This window comes from Haliotis rubra, unplaced genomic scaffold, assembly GCF_003918875.1.
Source record: "Haliotis rubra isolate DU_JTF1 unplaced genomic scaffold, ASM391887v1 Scf376, whole genome shotgun sequence".
Taxonomy (NCBI): domain Eukaryota; kingdom Metazoa; phylum Mollusca; class Gastropoda; order Lepetellida; family Haliotidae; genus Haliotis; species Haliotis rubra.
Window position 1 is genome coordinate 145,644 of NW_025767053.1, and position 21,399 is coordinate 167,042.

Genomic DNA, 21,399 nt, shown 5'->3' on the forward strand with positions numbered 1-21,399 from the left:
TTTTGGGGAATTTAGGCACAAAATTATAAGAGGAAGAGTGGTTAGTGAGAGTTTCACCCAGTTTATTCGCAATATCTGACTTATCGGTAAGTAATTGATCTCCATGTTTAAGATGATGGACATTAGATTGAGTACCTTTACCTTTATTTTTCTGTACTTTGGACATGGGCGTTCGAGAATATATTTTGGACATCATTTGGCCAAGATTGGCGTTTATTTTGCTTAAATGTACGCCGCACTTCAGCATTAAAAATGTTGAATTTGTCTAGGTTGTGGACCATAGAAGGGCGACGGAAATAATGTTCTGCCTTTTCCCTAGCCTTCATAGCTTGTTTGCGCTCATCGTTGAACCATGGTTTTCGAATACATAGCACTTCGGTGTACACTTAGCTCAGTTCACCAGAAAAAAACAACATTTAACAGCAGGAGATTTCGCCTTACATAAAGATGCATCCTGAACACGTGTTGGCTCTGGAAGTACTTCTGTATTCTGAGTTGATGTTTCGGGTGACAAAATCTGAGGGGTGTCAGTTTGGCCCATGTCAAGTTGGTTTGACAGCTTGCAGATGTTGCTACTGTAATAATTGTATCAGACGCTGTCCTTCTTACGGAAGCATAGGTTACTGTTAGTTCAGATTTTCTGACTAGATTTTTTACCTCTGCAAAACTTAATAATATGTTTTGCGTACATTTTGTTTTGTTGATTTCCGTTTGCTTTTTCCAAATGGGACATTCTTCTGAGAAAGACGAGTGACCACCTTCGCAGTTGGTGCATTTTTTAAAATTATTGTCACAATCATCTGTCGTGTGAGTTTTCTCACCACAGTGAGCACACGTAACAAATAAGATAAGATAAGATAAGATAGATAAGATAATACTTTATTACCCAAGAGGGAATTTGTGTACATCAAAGGTATGTGACGTCTTAAAATAAAGAACACGAGACAAACAGACATAGAAACATAAACTATAATATTTAAGACATTAAAAGCATTAGCACAATCATATCGAATCCCTAAAAGTTAAACATTAAGACATCCAAAGCAATAGCACATCTAGAATCCCTAAAAGTTAAACATTAAGACATCCAAAGCAATAGCACGTGTAGAATCCCTAAAAGTTAAACATAAAAGGTATTACAATAACTACGAGCCTAGCACAACAGATAACAGAATATTTAAGATTGGTTTAAAAGAGATATACTAACAGGAATGAAAGATTGTTTTGCGGTCTTAGATTTAAGACTGGGGATAAGATATCTGCGACCAGAGGATGAAAGCTTATAAAAAGAGTTTAAAACATGAGAAGGGTAATTCGAAATTCTTCAGGTAAGATTAGAAACAGTTGAAATGAATAGAGTTTCTTAAATTCCAAAATCAAAAGATGCTATTTTCCCTGAAACTCTCACAACTCTATTCAGATAATCTACATGTATTGACACCATGGCCGTACCTTTGACATTTAAAGCATCTTAAGGGATTGGCATGGGAATAGAAGTATCCACATTGATGTTACAGTAGCCAGCCTTTTTTGATTTTGGAGCTGTAGGACATGCAAATGAAACCAGGTACGTATTTGTGTGTAGGGTTTCATTGTTTCTACGAGTTGTGAATGGCTTAACATATGTAACACCTTGATCCTTCATCTCTGACACAATTTCGAGTTCTGTCATGTCAGCAAACAAGTGATCATGGTCTCGCACAATTTCTTTACTGGTGTTTATTGTCCTGTGTGCTGAGACCGGCACAGGGATGGTAACAAACGATTCAGTTGCCATCAGGTTTGAAGCTTGCTGCCTTTTTGCTACACTGAACAAGTACAGCACCTGAACGCAAGCGTGTAATGCTTTCAACTTCGCTTGCAATTCCTTGTATTCCCTTACAAACCGAAAAAGGCTTCAATTTCAATGGCGTCTTGACCAGAGTCTCAACCACTGCAAAGTGTGACCAGTAGTCAGTAGGTTTGGTCGGTGTGTGTTCATTATCATCGTGATCAATGTCAGGTGGACGTTCTGGGTTTTTTATTGGGTTTGGTAATCCATGGTTAGTGTTTAATGGTTCAATATCCGTGCTGCCCATCCACCGCGGAGTGTCATAAAGACAGTGCTAATAAGAAGTGGATCTCCCACTTGCAGGTCATGGATACCCGGATGATACGCTCCAGCAGAAAAAAATGGAAATTACTTATTCCATCAGACGGACCCATGAGCCCCCGCCTTTTGGACATTGGACTCTAGGTAAATTTCAAAATAGAAAGTGTATATTTCCAAATTCAGGTGACATATTACTCTGTCAAGACCATATACAAAATATTTAGATAGTTTAATAAAATGAGCAACACAATAATGCCAATTCGGACCAATTCTATCACCCGTCTGGGTGAAGTAAGGGTCCTTCACCGACACATGGGCGCAACCCACGGCAAACAGGTTGCCCAATCTCGTCGCCTCTTGCTGGGTAACGCTAATAGCTCTTATAGATGTAGACATACCAACTCTTAGAATCCACTTACAGAATTTCAACTGTGCTCTTTCTACTTCTTCACTATAGTATATACCCCATAATTCTGAGTCATAACACACAATTGGCACGACCATACTATCAAATGTCTTCAGTAAATCCTTACATGGCACACCTCCATCCCTCTTAGAATACCCGTAAATTGACATCATAGCTTTGTTTGCTTGTGAGCGAAGACAAAATTGTGCCTTGCTCCAAGATAATGGAAAACAAGTCCTAAATATCTATATGAGGAAACAATATCAATTCGTTTTCCTTGAAAATACCATTTTTCCTATGATCGAAGCGGACCACCATTGTGAAATACCATTACTTTACTTTTATCCAAATTCATCTTCATTCCTGTTTGATCACAGATGATTACTGATCATTTGTATGATTAGAATCCTTTGTTAAAGATGCTATAGTACCTAATGAACATAATATCAAAACTGTCAATGACCTGTTTAATGCGGTTTATTATCATTTAATCTTGGATGGTTTAAAAGAAATAGACCCAATGCATAAACTCTGGTGTGCAAAGTGATGTCTTTTATATGCAGGTAGAATATGCATTCGTTATCATTGTCAAATTTGTTCATGTCACGATTTGGCTGTACTATTGCCAACATGTCGTTAAGTATTAAATCACTAACTCATTCACTAATTTGTTACAAACGTTTACAATCGACACACAAGAATGCCTATAAAAAACATACAGCAATACTGTTACATGTTAAATCCCAAGTTGAAACATTATCAGTCCGTTAAAGAACTAAGTGTAAAACCAGCAACCAATGAAGAGATGTGATGTAATTAACAATTGTATTCTAAAGTGAACGGAGTCACTACAGGGGCATTATAGTGGCAGTACTAAACGGAGCGGCAGTATGCCTTCAAGGGCAGTACATACACGAGGAATGATTATAGCAATAAAGACAGATATTGTCAACACGAGGAGTGATTAAAGCAATAATATTGTCAAATGTTGTCACACTCAGCTCGCTGCAACAATGGTCAAGTTTGTAAAACAGGCCGAGTAACCAAGGTGAGAATGATCTCCACACAAAGCTGGTTTTCTTGTAGAGATGTAATGTGAGATGAGAGCAAAGAGTTAACTCCCCTTACAAACCAAAGAAAAGCAGATCTGTCTACAGTGTTCTCTTCGCCACAGGATTGGCAATGGCTCTTCTTAGTTCATTCGTGAACAGTGTCAAGATATAGATCACAACAGGGACAATGTATTACACTTGGAACATTGTTACACAATGAATAACACTGACACGTACAAATACACAAGACTCATTAAGTGTACATATCCTCGGATAAGCCCTGGGGTTGGCCCGACGGCAGGTGCGAGCTAAACGACACGTCTAAGGAACGATTGTGTATTTAACTCAACTTCCCTGACTGTTAAAGATTTGCCATGATGTCATGTTCAATGTACAGATATGTTTTGTCATCATGTTTGTTTAGAAATAGACACTTCTTTGCTTCATGTTTCTTTCTGCCGCCATATCAATTGCTGTTCCTGAAATATGTATAATGTAAATATTCCACTTGTAGCGAAAAGAGAAGCACTTGGATATAAGTGTGTGTGTGTGTGTGTGTGTGTGTGTGTGTCTGCGTGTCTGTGTATCTCTATGTGCGTTTGTGTCTTCAGGGACGGTCAAGTTGACTGCACGGACGAAGACAATAATGACTACCCCACCACATCTGTAGTAGGGGAGTTAAACATCCAGTTTACAGGCTGTCGTTGAGACAAAGAAATTCGAAAGTGTTGTTGTTGTTTCCCTGACACGGTGGACACTCCTGTAGACGAGCTGACAAGTGGGTGTCCGATCGCTGACCACCTTGACCGCCATGCAGAGGGGGTTGGTTGTACAGATGACGCTACAGTGCAGGATCCCGAGGGGCAACGTCATCACGATGACGTCAGTCAGTGACAGATTTGTCTTATGGAAGTCAGCAGCTGTTGATCAAAAAGTTACAAATATTTTGTTAGACACTTAGTACCTTGTATACGCTACGTTCTCGTATCTTCATCACCCTAAAATACATAGGACCTCCTTATGCATCTTTGTAACCTAACAACCAAGAAGTCCTCCGATCACATATCATAGAACATGTTCGACGAATATTGCCTTTGTTTCCTGTCACTACCTGGCAACAGACACACGCCACTACAACATAGCCGATCTATAGTATGCTGTCTGGGGCAATGGTAGAACCTAGCGCCAACACTACCTTTAGTCTATGTTAAGGTATGAGAGCTACCGTCACCTTAGCGCTATGATCGCTTTGTACAACGGCACCTTTCTGTTTATACAGGGGCGGTGGGGTAGCCTAGTGGTTAAAGCGTTGGCTCGTCACGCAGAAGACCCGGGTTCGAATCCCCACATGGGTACAATGTTTGAAGCCCATTCCTGGTGTCCCCCGCCGTGATGTTGCTGGAATATTGCTAAAAGCGGCGTAAAACCAAACTCAGTCAGTCTGTTTATACAACCTGAGTAGTATTGCATTGGGGTATGTGTGCATGAGGGCACGCGTGTGTGTGTGTGCGTGCGTGTGTGAATGTGCGTGTGCGTGTGCTTGCGTACGAACTAGCATGTATATTTTTATTTTTACATCGAATGAAGAGATGCATTACCTTCGCTAAAGAGTGAGTGAGTTTAGTTTTACGCCGCTTTCAGCAATATTCCAGCAATATCACGGCGGGATCACCAGAAATGGGCTTCACACATTGTACCCATGTGGCTTCGCAAAAGAACACAGAGTAGTACATATTGTGGATGAAGACCTCTATATTTACTATTTTACTATTTCACATTTACATGCCAGTCTTTTTAGTTTATTCAACTGCAGTAAATCACGCAATGATTATTGACAACAAACGAATACAGATACTACAGATACAAAATATTTATAATATGAGTCGAAAAGGGAGAAACCCTAAAATTAAAAGCATCCAAAAATAATTATTAAGTTACTATCAAGCATGCAAATTTATTGTCTTTACAAACAACAATAAGTCAATTTTTTTTACAATTTGTTCCTATTTCCACGCGCGATTTTTAGGCTTGTACTTTAATACTTAATTATAAACTTTAAAGAGTACACTTCAATGTAAAAAATATTTATTCCCTGCAGGTGATTAGAAACAGTCAAACATGCAGTAGAAGTTTTCATACACTGTACTATGTATACTTATGTACATGTAACCATCTGTTGGGAAATAATGGGTAATGTTAAATGACTTATACCTTGCATGTTACCAGATGCAGTCAAACATATACAAGCTGTAATTCATATACCATACCAAACAATACTATGTACTTGTGCCTACATATGTATACGAGAGGTGTCCTAAAAGTAGTGGGACTCAGCTAGAAAATGATACAAATGCAGCTATTTTTATGTTTTATTTTTCGACATATTATCTGTCAACCAATGTTCCAGCCTTACGATCCTCATTTTGTTTGACTCTTTTATCTTGGTGCCCTCAAAACGGAAAATCTACAATAAATGCATCACAAACATAGGAAACAAAATATGCAAGAAACATTTTGTGTGTTTGAGAATCAAACGTAGATATTAAAGTGCACAAAAATGCAATTTGAAACTAAAATTGCTTGTTAAAGTGACTCCCCCCATGATGTTTACTGAAAGAGCTTGTTTTGGAGACACTACCCAAACCCCTCTCAGATGACGTAATCATAACGAAATAATTTATTCTAATGCCTTCACTTATTCCTAAATGATGCCAAGGGTTAAAACTAAATACTGAAAGGCCACACAAGTGTCATCTTTCAATATATTGTAAACAGGGCCAGCTTAAATATCTGGACAGTGTTTTTGAAAGATTAAAATGAGGGTGTCCTTTAAAAACAGCCCCGTCTAAACGTAAATAAAGCAATCGAAATATTTGAATGTTGATTATGATGGGAAGTCTTCAACTGGACATATTTTATATGATATTATCTGAGGGCATACCATTATCCAAGAGGTACAAAATGACAGATCGTTTTTCACTCTGCTATTTTTAAAGAAATATTCTACCACAATGTGCTGTGATGACTAATATCTCGTTAACCACGTTACCCTCATATGTGAAATTTTGGATATGACTTTGGTAATGATTCCTTCAAAATAAAATGGAAGCTTTTCCAACATTGGAGATCGAGAATATAGCTAGGCCCACTACTTTTGGGACACCCCTCGTATATAGCATCTGCAGAGAAATAATGGAAGATGGAACATCGTCTTAGGCCCTATGCCTACCAGATGTAGTCAACCTTGTAATCATTATTTATGTATTATGTACTTATACCTACTTATCTTTATGTAACATCTGCAGAGAAAGAATGGTTAATGTAAGACCGACTAAGGCCCTATGCCAAACCTGTAACTACTACCTATTTATGTATGCCTTGTATATGTAGACAATATCACACGCAGGCATAGGTATGTATTTTGTGACCTAAGCGGATCTAACTTACCATACGTGTCTGGCCCGTACACTGATACCTCGCACAATGTAAAGAGTTGTCCAGGATGTCGTATGTTCTTCCTTGACAGCCTCACGAACCTCCCAGACACCACAGAGTCACACTTGATGTCTTGAGTTGTGGGTCTGAAGACGCCCTTGTAGAAGTGACACAACCAGGGCAGGATCCTCACAGTGACAGCAGGGTCTTCGACGTACATCTCGATGGCGAAGTCGTTCAGTCTTTCAGCTGGAATTATCAGACGCCTGTGTTTTCTACAGAAATCGGTTATAGGGACTGATATGTTAGACTTTATGTAGTTGTTAGATGCCCGTAACCTGGTTTGTCTGTTCAGGAGTCGATTACTTGAGGCTGGAGATTTAATAATCGCGGCAATGGCACTTGCACCCTGTTCAAGTCGTGCCTGATATCGGAGTGTTTGGGGGGCAAAGCAACACTTCTAACGAGGTCATCAAAAACTAATTGTATCCATTTTTGTCGCAAATATAAACCTCATAATGATCCTGAATTATATTTAGATACCACACCTGTTAAAGTAGTAAAAGAAGCTAAATTCTTGGGTTGGGTCCTTTCGTACTTCTCCAATTGACAGTCTTTATATCGAGGCCGATGAGCCATCCTTAAAGCACTGCCGTATCAAATTATCTCTGCAGTATGTCACAAAACTTTATTTTAATCAGTCAAACCCTGCTTACAATTGCTTTTTTAACCCTCTTTACGAGGTTTTGTGTAACAACAAAAATCGTCACTTATTCCACCACTTGGGATAAGAATTAAACAATTCATCTCTCCTGCTGGCATTGAACTTAAAAATATATCTCCTTCCCGTCTTCTTTCTTTTCCTCCTTGGCAAATTGTGAGGCCACACGTTGACCTTACATTAACCACATTTAAAAAGTCTGAAACTAATTAATTACAATATAAACAAGAATATAATTAATTAAAAAGTAAATATAATACATACAAACCCTTATTTACAGATGGATCCAAGGATGGTGGTGCGGTGGCTTGTGCCACCGTCATTGGGATCCTGAACACTATCTTCTAGATTACCAGATGACAGTTCTATCTTCACAGCAGAAGCTAACGCAATACTAACAGCCTTAAAATATATTAATAACCACCCCAAATATAAACAATATATAATCTATTCAGATTCTCTTTCGTGCCTTCAGGCCATTTTCTTGTAAACATCCACTTTTAATATAAATTATTCCATTATATAACGATCTTGCTACTGGCCAATACGACATCGTCCTCTGTTGGTTGCCAAGTCACGTTGGCATTTCTGGTAACACAATGGCTGATCTTGCTGCCAAGGCAACACTCAACACATCTGTGACACCACTTCTGATCCCATATTCTGATTGCAAAGCCGTCATTAGATCTTATATCCGTGATCGAATACAGAAAAAGTAGGTATTAACAAATTACATGAAATAACACCCTATATTGGTTACACTTACTTGGGTTGTCAGTCCAGATTTGAGGAGGTCATTATGCGACGATGTCGCATTGGCCATTCACGTTAAGCTCACAAATATCTGTTTTGTATCCCTTGTGATGAGAGAGTCACAGTAAACATTGTCCTGCTTGAGTGTTTTGAATTATCCATCATAATTAATATTTCAATGCTAAAACTATCTTTTTAATACTGTTCAATTTCATTTAATTCTTGGTTTTCAAAACGAAATTGATTTAATTAATAAATTTTGATCAATATGTTCTGTAGATAGATGCATTTCAATGATTGGTAGTTTAGATTAGTAACTTAGATTGTCAGTGGCTGTACCCTCAAAGGGAGTCAAAGTACTGTAAAATTATTGTCCTCCTGAGAGGGTACGAAAGTCATCAAAACATTCAAAGTCAATTTAAACCTACTGCCATTTTAATCGTAGAATATATGTTCGTTTAATTTGAGGCTAGATTATCTAACACTGTTAATAGCTGAAGGGATGGTGTAAATCCAGCTAGGGTCCATGCAGGAAGCAAATGTACTTTAAGTCCCCATGGTCCCTCGTATGGTGATCTCCCTTCAGTTGTTGGCAATATATAGCCTGTTTTTACCTTGTATTGTCATATATATTTAAACTGTTTTAGATTTAATTACTAGTTTTAAATCTCTGATAATCAAGTTATTTTACAGTCCTTCGTTGACATGTTCTTACAATTTACCATTACTTGCTATCTATAAAATGCATTGTTCTCGTCACGATATGGTTGAAATATTGCCGATGTGACGATACATTTCAACTCACTCACTCTAACGTGGTCACAGAATAATACACGAAATGATGGATGCATTTACAAACCATAGTTTTGCACACATCGACCTGGAGACACAATCATCATAGCAGAGACACCATCATGAACACAAGGACACACAGAGACAGACACGCACCCCACTACTGAGAGGTTCAACAAACCTACAGAGACACGGCCACAGGAAGAGCCACAAGCACAGGGATAGAGAAACAAACACAGGGACACGATCGCCGGCACAGAGACATACGAGTAGTAGCCAGTACAAAGACACAGGTCCAAACATAGCAACTGAGCCAACAACACAGGGACACGATCGCCGGCACAGAGACGCACCAACCTATACATGAACAGAGTAACAAACACAAGGACACAAGCACCAACCACTGTCACAATCAAAATATAGTGAATGTTGTAAAATGTGAATCACCAAAGGCTGAAGTTGCTGCTCAACATGAAAGGAAAGTTTACTCTTGTAACGTTGAAATCATCCCTATTGTCATGAAGCCTTGTGGAGAGTGTTTTGCCACAACAAAGGACATCAGCAAGGGTCTCAATATCTAATGTATGGCCACAATGTCTAGCGGAGGACACAACCATCAACACAAGTGTTAGAACCAACCAGACAAAGGCACAAACATCAGAGCACACAACCATCAACACAAGTGTTACAACCAACCATACAAAGACGCAAACATCAAAGTGCACAACCAACCACATAGGGAACAATCCACACAAATATATCCCAACACAGGATATTACATGGCCGGTTTGTTAAACCCCATCATCACAGCAAATAATTTGGGCACTCACCACAGCAGTCTGAACGACCAACGATCTGAACTCTAGATATCCTGTAGACGGCCTGTAGGTCCACCTGCCACCAGGGATTCAGATCATCATGGTCCATGCTATGACATGTCTGGTCGTTAAAAACTCCCGAAGGTGACCCGTCAACAACATTTGACGCCCATATTTCAAACGACACCGTGTAAGTTGAACTGGCATTAGCTGGTTTCCTCAAAGCCAAGTTTCGTGCAGTGTCAACTACTGAAACAAGGGTTCATCAGTGAGTAATTTCGTGCTTTCAAGTTTACACAGATTCCCGAACGTTGGTTGGTTGAAAGAGCGGTCATGTGATCTAAATTTCAAGGTTCATTACTCTTGAACCCCTCTAATCGTTCATACTTGTGTAAACACCGTTCATACGTGTGTGAACGGTTTTCGCTTTCGGTTTCAAGGACCCCAATAATTGGTGATACCAATTTCGCGAACGAATCTGTTTCAAGTCACCCCAAGTTTGGCAATGTCACTACCAAACGGATTGCCGAACATTGTTCCTTTCACAGGAGTTTAATGTCTCGCAGTTTGCGGGTTCATCCGGCGGTTTTCTGCCCCGAGGTCTGTTTAACAACTGCTCAATAAATTTCACAATGAACAATCACAAATAAATAGAATACAACAGGATACGTGTAAATGTGTCGGGGTTACTGTTGTCTGGAGTGTGTAAATATGTCGGGGTGACGGTAGTATGAAGTGTGTAAATGTGTCGGGGTTACTGTTGTCTGGAGTGTGTAAATATGTCGGGGTTACTGTTGTCTGGAGTGTGTAAATGTGTCGGGGTTACTGTTGTCTGGAGTGTGTAAATGTGTCGGGGTTACTGTTGTCTGGAGTGTGTGAATGTGTCGGGGTTACTGTTGTCTGGAGTGTGTAAATATGTCGGGGTTACTGTTGTCTGGAGTGTGTGAATGTGTCGGGGTTACTGTTGTCTGTGAATATGTCGGGGTTACGGAGTCTGAAGTGTGTAAATGTGTCAGGGTTACTATTGTCTGGTCTGGAGTGTGTGAATGTGTAAAATGTGTCGGGGTTACTGTTGTCTGGGTTACTGTTGTCTGGTCTGGGTGTGTGAATGTGTCGGGGTTACTGTTGTCTGGAGTGTGTGAATGTGTCGGGGTTACTGTTGTCTGGAGTGTGTGAATATGTCGGGGTTACTGTTGTCTGGAGTGTGTGAATGTGTCGGGGTTACTGTTGTCTGGAGTGTGTGAATGTGTCGGTTACTGTTGTCTGGAGTGTGTGAATATGTCGGGGTTACTGTTGTCTGGAGTGTGTGAATATGTCGGGGTTACTGTTGTCTGGAGTGTGTGAATGTGTCGGGGTTACTGTTGTCTGGAGTGTGTGAATATGTCGGGAGTACTGTTGTCTGGAGTGTGTGAATGTGTCGGGGTTACTGTTGTCTGGAGTGTGTGAATATGTCGGGGTTACTGTTGTCTGGAGTGTGTGAATGTGTCGGGGTTACTGTTGTCTGGAGTGTGTGAATGTGTCGGGGTTACTGTTGTCTGGAGTGTGTAAATGTTGTTACTGTTGTCTGGAGTGTGTGAATGTGTCGGGGTTACTGTTGTCTGGAGTGTGTGAATATGTCGGGGTTACTGTTGTCTGGAGTGTGTAAATGTGTCGGGGTTACTGTTGTCTGGAGTGTGTGAATGTGTCGGGGTTACTGGAGTGTGTGAATATGTCTGGACTGGAGTGTGTGAATATGTCGGGGTTACTGTTGTCTGGAGTGTGTGAATGTGTCGGGGTTACTGTTGTCTGGAGTGTGTGAATGTGTCGGGGTTACTGTTGTCTGGAGTGTGTGAATGTGTCGGGGTTACTGTTGTCTGGAGTGTGTGAATATGTCGGGGTTACTGTTGTCTGGAGTGTGTAAATGTGTCGGGGTTACTGTTGTCTGGAGTGTGTGAATGTGTGGGGGTTACTGAATGTCTGAAGTGTGTCAGGGTTACTGTTGTCTGGAGTGTGTATAATATTTTATGGACGACTGGCTCACTCCTGAAAACATGTGGCTCTCAACAAGCGGTGTGTTGCTGGATGTGACAGTTCTGGTTCATATGTTATGCCTTATCAATGGTCAATATCAAGTGACCATATTTCCGGACTTCGTCATCAAAGGAGGAAGGAAGATGTTTGATCCTGATCGCTGGAATGGCAAGATGGGGTTTGATAAACCCAGTATCATCCAGTACGTGAAGAAAACCGGTGCAAGGTGTGGCCGCTGGAACAAAGGCGATTCGGATGTCTTTGGGAAGGTACTTGGTGCGATCATATACTCACAGGAACAAATAACACAGGAACATTCAAGTGTTCCTTTAATATATTCCTGTTTTCATCACCAGCCTTGAATAGCATTGTTGGGGGAAATCTGAGAATAAATAAAGGAATACTGCCATGAAGTGGCGTTCCCTTATTTCTTTCCCTCAGTGATTTAAGTGCTATAGATTGAAATACTCATGGTAGGGAGGGACATTCTTACCTTTTTTCAGGACTCCTAAAAATGTAAAATAAATGATGTTCCGTGATCCAGTCTCATAATTGTGACTGGTCTGTTTTTGATCAGTATGGTTACACGTGAAGATCCGGGGTTAGAATTGATCTTCAGTAACCCATGCTTGCCATAAGAGGCGACAAACTGGGTTGACACATGTCATCGTATCCCAATTGCGTATTTCGATGCTAATGGCGTTGATCACTGGGTGTCTGGTCAAGACTCGATTATTTACAGACTGCAGCCATATAGCTGGAATATTGCTGAATGTGGCGTAAACCTAAACTTACTCACGCACTCACTCACTTTAATCAGTATGGTTCTCTGTCACTGATGTGTCTCCAAGGTCTCTTTTATGGCGATCTACGTTCAGTTGCTGGCGATCTATAACCCGTTTTTTTATATTATATTATTCTCTTCAATGATATCTTTTCTATAACACGCTAGTTTTACCTTAAGATTTGTGATACTGTAGTAGTTTTACTGTCCATTGACGACTGGTTTTAATCTTTAAAATGTATTCATCTTTAATTTCTAAATTGTTCTCGTCACGATATTGTTGAAATGTTGCCGATGTGACGTTAAATATTAACTCACTCACTCACACTGTCATTGATGTGTGATATTTGCACAAGCTGCTACTGTTGTACCAAAAGTAGTGGGCCTCAGCTAGAAAATGATACAAATGCAGCTATTTTTATGTTTTATTTTTCGGCATATTATCTGTCAACCTCAAGCAAATTGCCTTTGTCATGTTCCAGCCTCACGATCCTTATTTTGTTTGACTCTTTATCTTGGTACCCTCCAAAAAACGGAAAATCTGCAATAAATGCATCACAAACTGTAGGAAACAAAATATACAAGAAACATTTTGTGTGTTTGAGATAGGCAGAAGTCCTCTAGAATCAAACGTAGATATTAAAGTGCATAAAAATGCAATTTGAAACTAAAATTGCTTGTTAAACCCACCCACCCACCCACTCACTCACTCACTCACTCGCATCAATCCGATGTACGCAGGCTCATTTTGGCATGCCTCTGATGAGCAAAATATACTGGACAAAAAGTAGTTAGGAATATACGTAAAGTTTGAAATTATGAATAATGATCTATTCATTCATTGACACTCTGATAAAATATAAAATCATAAAAATCCCAATATCCCTATCTTACTTTGTCCAGTATAGTTTTGTTTACGTGTCCAGGCACCAGAGGACCCTCACCGGAAGGGCTATGCCGATCCAGCTTACTTCCGGAATGCACAGGTTCAGCAGAGTATAGTTTCTGGGTATACAGACAACAGAGATGGATACGGACGCGCCCCTGGGAGGGAAATCATGATGGATCTTAATGGTAAGACCAGTGTATATGTGAGTGAATTGGTGAGTGAGTGAGTATGGTTTTACCCCGCTTTTAGCAATATCCCAAAGATGGGCTTCACTCATTGTACTCATGTGGGGAATCGAACCCGTGTTTTCGGTATGACGCGCGAACGCTTTACCCACTAGGTTAAACCATCGCCCCTATGTTGAAAAGAGTGAGTCAGCTTTTAACAATACAAAATTAACCTTTATTTCTAAACATGAAGTGGAATTATTAGGCATACTATTTGAAAAATTTAAAATGTGAAATGTCGGTTTGTTGCTGTACGCTTCGGTGATCGAATCCAAACCGAAAGATGTACAGATATTGTTTTTACCTCAATTAAATGTTTTTGGACACCTGTCACACCAGACGGCTATGTGCAATGTCACGTTAGAGTGAGTGGGTTTAGTTTTACAGCTATATGGCGGCGGTCTGTAAATAATCGAGCCTGGACCAGACAAACCAGTGATCATCAACATGAGCATCGATCTACGCATTTTGGATACGATGACATGCGTCAACTAAGTCACCGAATCTGGCCACCAGATCCCGTTAGTCGCTTCTTACGGCAAGTATGGGTTACTGAAGATCAGTTCTAACCGGGATCTTCACTGATCGCCACGCTAGAAGTCGGAACAAAGCAGGACAATGTGGCACGAGCCCTTAACGTTTCACCATCAGTAATCAGCAGATTACAATCACGTTAAGGACAGATGTCAATATGCTCGACCAAGATCGATCTTTGTCGCACTCAAGCTACTGTTTCACCAAGCCGTTGTAAAAGTTCCTCTCAAATTGGAGATGAGCTTCACAGAGCTTCATGTTGGAAGTCGATTCGCAACCGGCTACACAGATGGAACCTGTATGCCCGACGTCCACGTGGTTTCCAACGAATGACAGAATGCCACATTCCTGCAATACGTAGTTCGTGTCAAGAGCGGCAGAGTTGGGCCAATCATCTTTGGGCAAACGTTATGCTTTCAGATGAATTTACGTTTCCTATGGGCTTCCTTTACAGGCGTACAGAGTGTGGCGTAGACAGAAGAATCGTCGGGTGTGGGGAATGGGGATGGGGGTGTTGGGTGGTTCAGTATTATTAACCTGGGCAGTACAACCGTGACAACAACCTGAACAAAAATATAGTTAGGCCGACTACTTTTGGGACACCCCTCGTATAAGAACCAACTCGAGGATGATACAAATAGTAAACCGTAACGGCCCGCAAACCATCAGAAGTTAAACAAAACTCGCCGTTATACACACTGGTGTTCATTTACGTGAGCACTTCGAAGTACAACACACTCACGTCAAAAAACTGTGATGTACAACGTTCTAGCCATAACACCCCCGATGCAGCGTATACTCACGTACATCTACCTGGGTGTATAACAGAGGTAGCATACTTGGGAGTACAACACACTCACGTCAATAAACTGTGATGTACAACGTTCTAGCCATAACACCCCCGATGCAGCGTATACTCACGTACATCTACCTGGGTGTATAACAGAGGTAGCATACTTGGGAGTACAACACACTCACGTCAATAAACTGTGATGTACAACGTTCTAGCTATAACACCCCCGATGCAGCGTATACTCACGTACATCTACCTGGGTGTATAACAGAGGTAGCATACTTGGGAGAACAACACACTCATGTTAGTATACTTAGAATTACACTGCCCTCGGGTCATCATACCCCCGATGCAGCGTATACTCACGTACATCTACCTGGGTGTATAACAGAGGTAGCATACTTGGGAGAACAACACACTCATGTTAGTAGACTTAGAATTACACTGCCCTCGGGTCATCATACCCTCGAGGCAGAACACTCCGAAGTACAGAATGTCTACGTCGTTTGTATTGATGTTCGATTTATGTGGAGTAGGGTGGTGGTTAAAACTCGTCACTCGTCACGCCGAAGACCCGGCTTCGAATTCCCACATGGGTACAATGTATAAAGCCCATTTCTGGTGTCTCCCGTCGTGATATTGCTGGAATATTGCTAAAAGCGGCGTAAAACTAAACTCACTCACTCACTCACTTCAGTTGTGCGTCAAGCCAAGCAGGTGACATCATCAGTACCTTAATATGACATGGAAGATAACTGGGTATGAAAGCAAGCCAGTTCATGAAGACACCCGTGAAGATCCGGGTTAGAATTGGTTTTCAGCAACCCATGCATGTGGTAAGAGGTGACTAACGGGATCGGGTCGCTGACTTGGTTGACAGTCAGGCTCGCTGACATGGATGGCACATGTCATCGTAACCCAGTTGTGAGAATCGGTGCTGATCATGTCAATCAACGGCCTGAGTGTTTTCAGACCGGCGTTATATAGCTGGAATACTGCTGGGTGCGGCGTTAAACAACGAAACGATAAACAAACAAACACTGCCTCTCTCACTAATGTCCTTGTGTTTGCACTCACTCACTCACCGACTCACCCACACACCCACACACCCACCCACTCGCCCACACACACACACACCCAAAACCCACCCACCCACTCACTCACTCACTCACCACTCACTCACTCACCCACCCACCCACCCACTCACTCACTCACTCGCATCAGCCCACTCCGATGTACGCAGGCTCATTTTGGCATGCCTCTGATGAGCAAAATATACTGGACAAAAGTAGTTACGAATATACGTAAAGTTTGAAATTATGAATAATGATCTATTCATTCATTGACACACTGATAAAATATAAAATCATAAAAATACCAATATCCCCATCTTACTTTGTCCAGTATAGTTATGTTTACGTGTCCAGGCACCAGAGGACCCTCACCGGAAGGGCTATGCCGATCCAGCTTACTTCCGGAATGCACAGGTTCAGCAGAGTATAGTTTCTGGGTATACGGACAACAGAGCTGGATACGGGCGCGCCCCTGGGAGGGAAATCATGATGGATCTTAATGGTAAGACCAGTGTATATGTGAGTGAGTTGGTGAGTGAGTGAGTATGATTTTACCCCGCTTTTATCAATATCCCAAAGATGGGCTTCACTCATTGTACTCATGTGGGGAATCGAACCCGTGTCTTCGGTATGACGCGCGAACGCTTTACCCACTAGGTTAAACGACCGCCCCCAAGAGTGATTCAGCTTTTAACAATACAAAATTAACCTTTATTTCTAAACATGAAGTGGAATTATAAGGTATACTATTTGACAAATTTAAAATGTGAAATTATGGTTTGTTGATGTACGCTTAGGTGATCGAATCCAAACCGAAAGATGTACAGATATTGTTTTTACCTCAATTAAATGTTTTTGGACACCTGTCACACTAGGACGGCTATGTGCAATGTCACGTGAGAGTGAGTGAATTTAGTTTTACAGCTATATGGCGGCGGTCTGTAAATAATCGAACCTGGACCAGACAAACCAGTGACCATAAACATCAGCATCGATCTACGCAATTGGGATACGATGACATGCGTCAACCAAGTCACCGAATCTGGCCACCAGATCCCGTTAGTCGCTTCTTACGACAAGTATGGGTTACTGAAGATCAGTTCTAACCGGGATCTTCGCTGATCGCCACGCTAGAAGTCGGAACAAGGCAGGACAATGTGGCACGAGGCCTTAACGTTTCATCATCAGTAATCTGCGGATTACAATCACGTTAAGGACAGATGTCAATATGCTCGACCAAGAGCGATCTTTGTCGCACACAAGCTACTGTTTTACCAAGCCGTTGGAAAAGTTCCTTGGCAAATCATCTAATAAAATTGTTCGCCTAATGCATATATGACTATTCCGTTATTTGTCTCATTAAATATAAAGACCATCAATAGTTGTGACACCTTCTTACTGACTATACCCTACTTTTCAAATAACATATTTCTGCGATAACTTTTAATCTAAAACGTAAGTGGTCAAGATGGGACAGTATTGCTCAAACAGGATATATCTTCAGCATTTTTACCTTTAATCAGGACCATTGGCCTGAACTCGAGATGCAACTCCAGCACATCTTTTGGAAAAATCGCATTTACAAATAGGATGCAGATATCTCGGATATATGAAATGTGTTGATATACTATCAGATGCAGAATTCAGAAAATGTTTCAAAACTACAATTATCTAAAGGCATCACTGCTTCTCCCTATAGCCAGAACCTGGCCACACTGGATGGACACATCTCAACACAAAGGCCACTTCCCTAACAACATAGATGCTGCTGCTGACATGGCTACTATGCTGCTGAAGGCCGTCCATGATGGAACCAAGGGGGACGAGCCACCATATTTTGAACCTATCAACGAAGTCGACGGTATGTGGAAGTACAACGTTAACTGGACACAAATTACTACCTACCACAAGTCCGTCAATGCAAAAGTCAAGGCCATTTTACCACATGTGAAAGTTGGAGGTCCGGCATATTCTGGTGGCATTGCGGGTTTGGACAAACACGACTTCAAGGTCTGGGGAAATCTCATGGAGTTTATGGACATGGCTCTCAAGCACCTTGACTTCATCTCATTTCATCCTTTCAGTCATATGCAAATCACAGGACAATCATATTCCTTCCAGGGTCCTACTGAAGGTCGCTTTGTGGGGATAATAGATCTAATTGAAAGTTATGCCCATTTGAAAACTGGCAAGGATATTCCCATCATGAGCTCAGCCTATGGTTTGGGCGGAATATCAGGAGTAGACATGCAGAAGCCTAACGCACTGATCGATTATGGATATGTCTACCTACAGAATGCAGAAATGTTTACAATGCTGAATCATCGTGGTGTTGTCGACAGAGCTGTGGTTTTCGACACCGGATATAGAGACGTTTTCGGACAAAGCAGCATTGCTCACAGTCTCCTTGACAAAAACAACCACGAGAGGGCCCCAGCTGAGGCGTTCCACTTCTGGCAGGTGCTTTCAAATCGAATGACGTATCTCAGAACAGATAGTCAGTACCATGGAGCTGAGAGAGACGTGGCATCTCACGCTTTGGTGGATCAAACTTCTAAAACTGTGGTACTTCTCCTGCACAACTTTGACAAGCAGCAGACAAAGGTCAAGGTTCAGTTCGGTCATAGATGGATGAATCCGTCCTCTGCAATCATGTCTTGTGTCCACTTGAACGCCCAAAAGGTTACCGTACGAGACAAGGAATCAACGGTTCATCTCAACAACGGTGTCGTCACTCTTCCCACTGAAGCAAGCTGCTATTTCAAGTTCCACTCTGCCTACGACTTTGCTCACAGCAAGACCATCACAGAAACTGTTTACTATGGGCCAGATGTTGCTAAGCCAATACACCAAAACGTTGTCACCACAAACATCAATGTGGGCCATGTGAGCAATGTCCAGTACGCGTATCTACGAGTCTGCATCAGCCTCAGTGACAAGAGCGGTAATCCTAAACCAACATCGGTACAGCTCAACGGCAAATCTCTCACTTCCTATTACTCCCTTCACCAGCAAAACGAGAGCAATTACGAAACAACATGGATGACGACACAATATCTAGTTCCGGGCTCATACCTCAAGCAGAACCAAAATGAAGTTAAGCTCCATTTTGCCAAAACAGGGGGGCGAGTGATAAGTGTCGTTGCTGTTGTTGGAAGTTACTAAATAAGCACTTCTTACTTGTACATTTGCGTCCATAAAGAATGCAATGCACTGAATAGTGTCTTTAGTTTGTTTTTTGTGGAACAGCAATCACCGGCGCAACAAATCCCCCAGGCTTACAATGAGCCTATGATTTGGGTTTCGAATTTCACATTAGACCTGACTGTGTAAACTGAGGTTGAAGGGATGTGAAATACTGAAATAGTGTCGAAGCACCTTACTTTATGATAACTATAGATCATGTTATGCCAGTTATGCGTTACTGAGAAAATGGTAATTACAGTTTTGGACATCACACTATTGTTTCCTTTACAGAATACGTTTATTCGAAACAATCACTAAGCGTGTAAGATTTATAGGAATCAAATTTGAGTGAGTAGTTTAACCTACTCTAATTGATTACCTGTACCCATTCATGACGTTTTTAAATTTCTTGCTTGGGATTGTCAGGTCGACGCCATTCAAAATTGTCTATTCTATTAAGTAGTTTCACTTCTCTTAATTGCTTGGCTTCATCTAACCTTGATCGTTTAATATTTCCTGCTTGGGATTTCCAATCTTGTGTCAATCCCTTTTTGGTGTATTTACCCGACTAACAAAGATCGTTGTAGCAAGAAGGCCATGAAGCTTTACATTCATTCTCCCGCATACACCTGTGCTAGGTGCTCAGTGGCAACTATCGGCATATGCCCATACAGTTCACCAGCCGTGTGGTTGCTTAGTAACGATGAGGAGGGACAACACAGAAAGGGCCACTATGTCTGGCTGCTATTTACAGACCCCTAACAAAGCAAACAGAATACTTGCTCATTTACACTCTTTTACGACGAGTTTTCAAAACTGCTAGAACGTCAGGTCAGTTCCAATGACCATCTAATACTTACTGGTGATTTCAACATTCATGTCAGTGATGTGAACAACAGGAGTGCACCGCAGTTTCTGGATGTACTGTCTTCCTTTGGCCTTGAGCAACATGTTGCTTCCTCTACACTAAAATGGGGGAATATTCTCGATCTTGTGATCACAAAGTCGCCGGATGCCATAATTTCGTCTATATCTGTTATTGATCACCAAATATCAGATCACAGTTCTATTTTCTGTAGTCTGCCTTGTACAAAACCCCAAAGCACGAGTAAAGAAATCACCTACAGGAAAATCAAAGAAATATCCACAACAGTGTTCACTGAGGATGTTACTTGTTTGGACTTAACTGCAAAGTTAGCTGAGCATGAAAGTGTTGACTGTAAAGTTAAACAGCTAAATTACTGTCTGACATCAGTGCTCAGTACCTAACAACACATGGATAACGACGGAAGTTCATAAAGCTAAACATGCCAGAAGACGAGCTGAAAAACGCTGAAGAAGGCGCAAATTAGGAATAGACAGACAAGTGTACAGGAGAGAAATAAGGTCACACAGCTTATACACCATGACATATTGCTTCAGAGATTGGAACAAACAGTTGGTATTGGCGGCTCTGCACTTCAGTGGTTCAGATCGTACCTCACTGACAGATACCTTCAAGTTAAAATTGATGGATCCAGATCACAAGAATGTGATCTGCGTTGTGCTGTCCCACAAGGCTCTGCCCTTGTTCCTCTCCCTTTTATCATTTACATACTGCCTATAAGAAATATCATCCGACAGCACAATGTCAACTTCCATGGATACGCAGACGACAACCAGTTTTCAGTATATAGGAACAAAACCTACCCAAGTAGTTACTTCCAAGTTACAGCTTGAACATTAGTATCAAATTCAACAGTTCCAAAACAGAATTCATGACTATTAGCTCTGGAGCATTACAGTCCAAATCCAAGATGTAACTCTTAAAGAACCACTAAACTTTGTTTTTTGT

General features: G+C 41.2%; 2 protein-coding genes across 2 annotated transcripts in view; one reads left to right on the forward strand and one right to left on the reverse strand.

Annotated features, from left to right (window-relative positions):
• Positions 1–10,178, reverse strand: part of LOC124286098 — a 30,454-nt gene extending 20,276 nt beyond the window's left edge. The window contains exons 1-2 of the mRNA XM_046722429.1: positions 10,082–10,178; positions 6,998–7,234 (exon numbers count right to left, since the gene is read on the reverse strand). Coding sequence (XP_046578385.1) covers positions 6,998–7,234; positions 10,082–10,178 — 334 coding nt within the window. The remainder of the gene's footprint in view (positions 1–6,997; positions 7,235–10,081) is intronic.
• Positions 10,179–12,080: 1,902 nt separating this feature from the next.
• LOC124286133 lies at positions 12,081–19,597 on the forward strand. Its single transcript, XM_046722476.1, has 3 exons — positions 12,081–12,348; positions 13,790–13,937; positions 18,079–19,597. Exons 1-3 carry the CDS (start codon positions 12,100–12,102, stop codon positions 19,542–19,544), a joined length of 1,863 nt encoding a protein of 620 aa, XP_046578432.1. The 5' UTR covers positions 12,081–12,099; the 3' UTR covers positions 19,545–19,597.
• Positions 19,598–21,399: the final 1,802 nt, after the last annotated feature.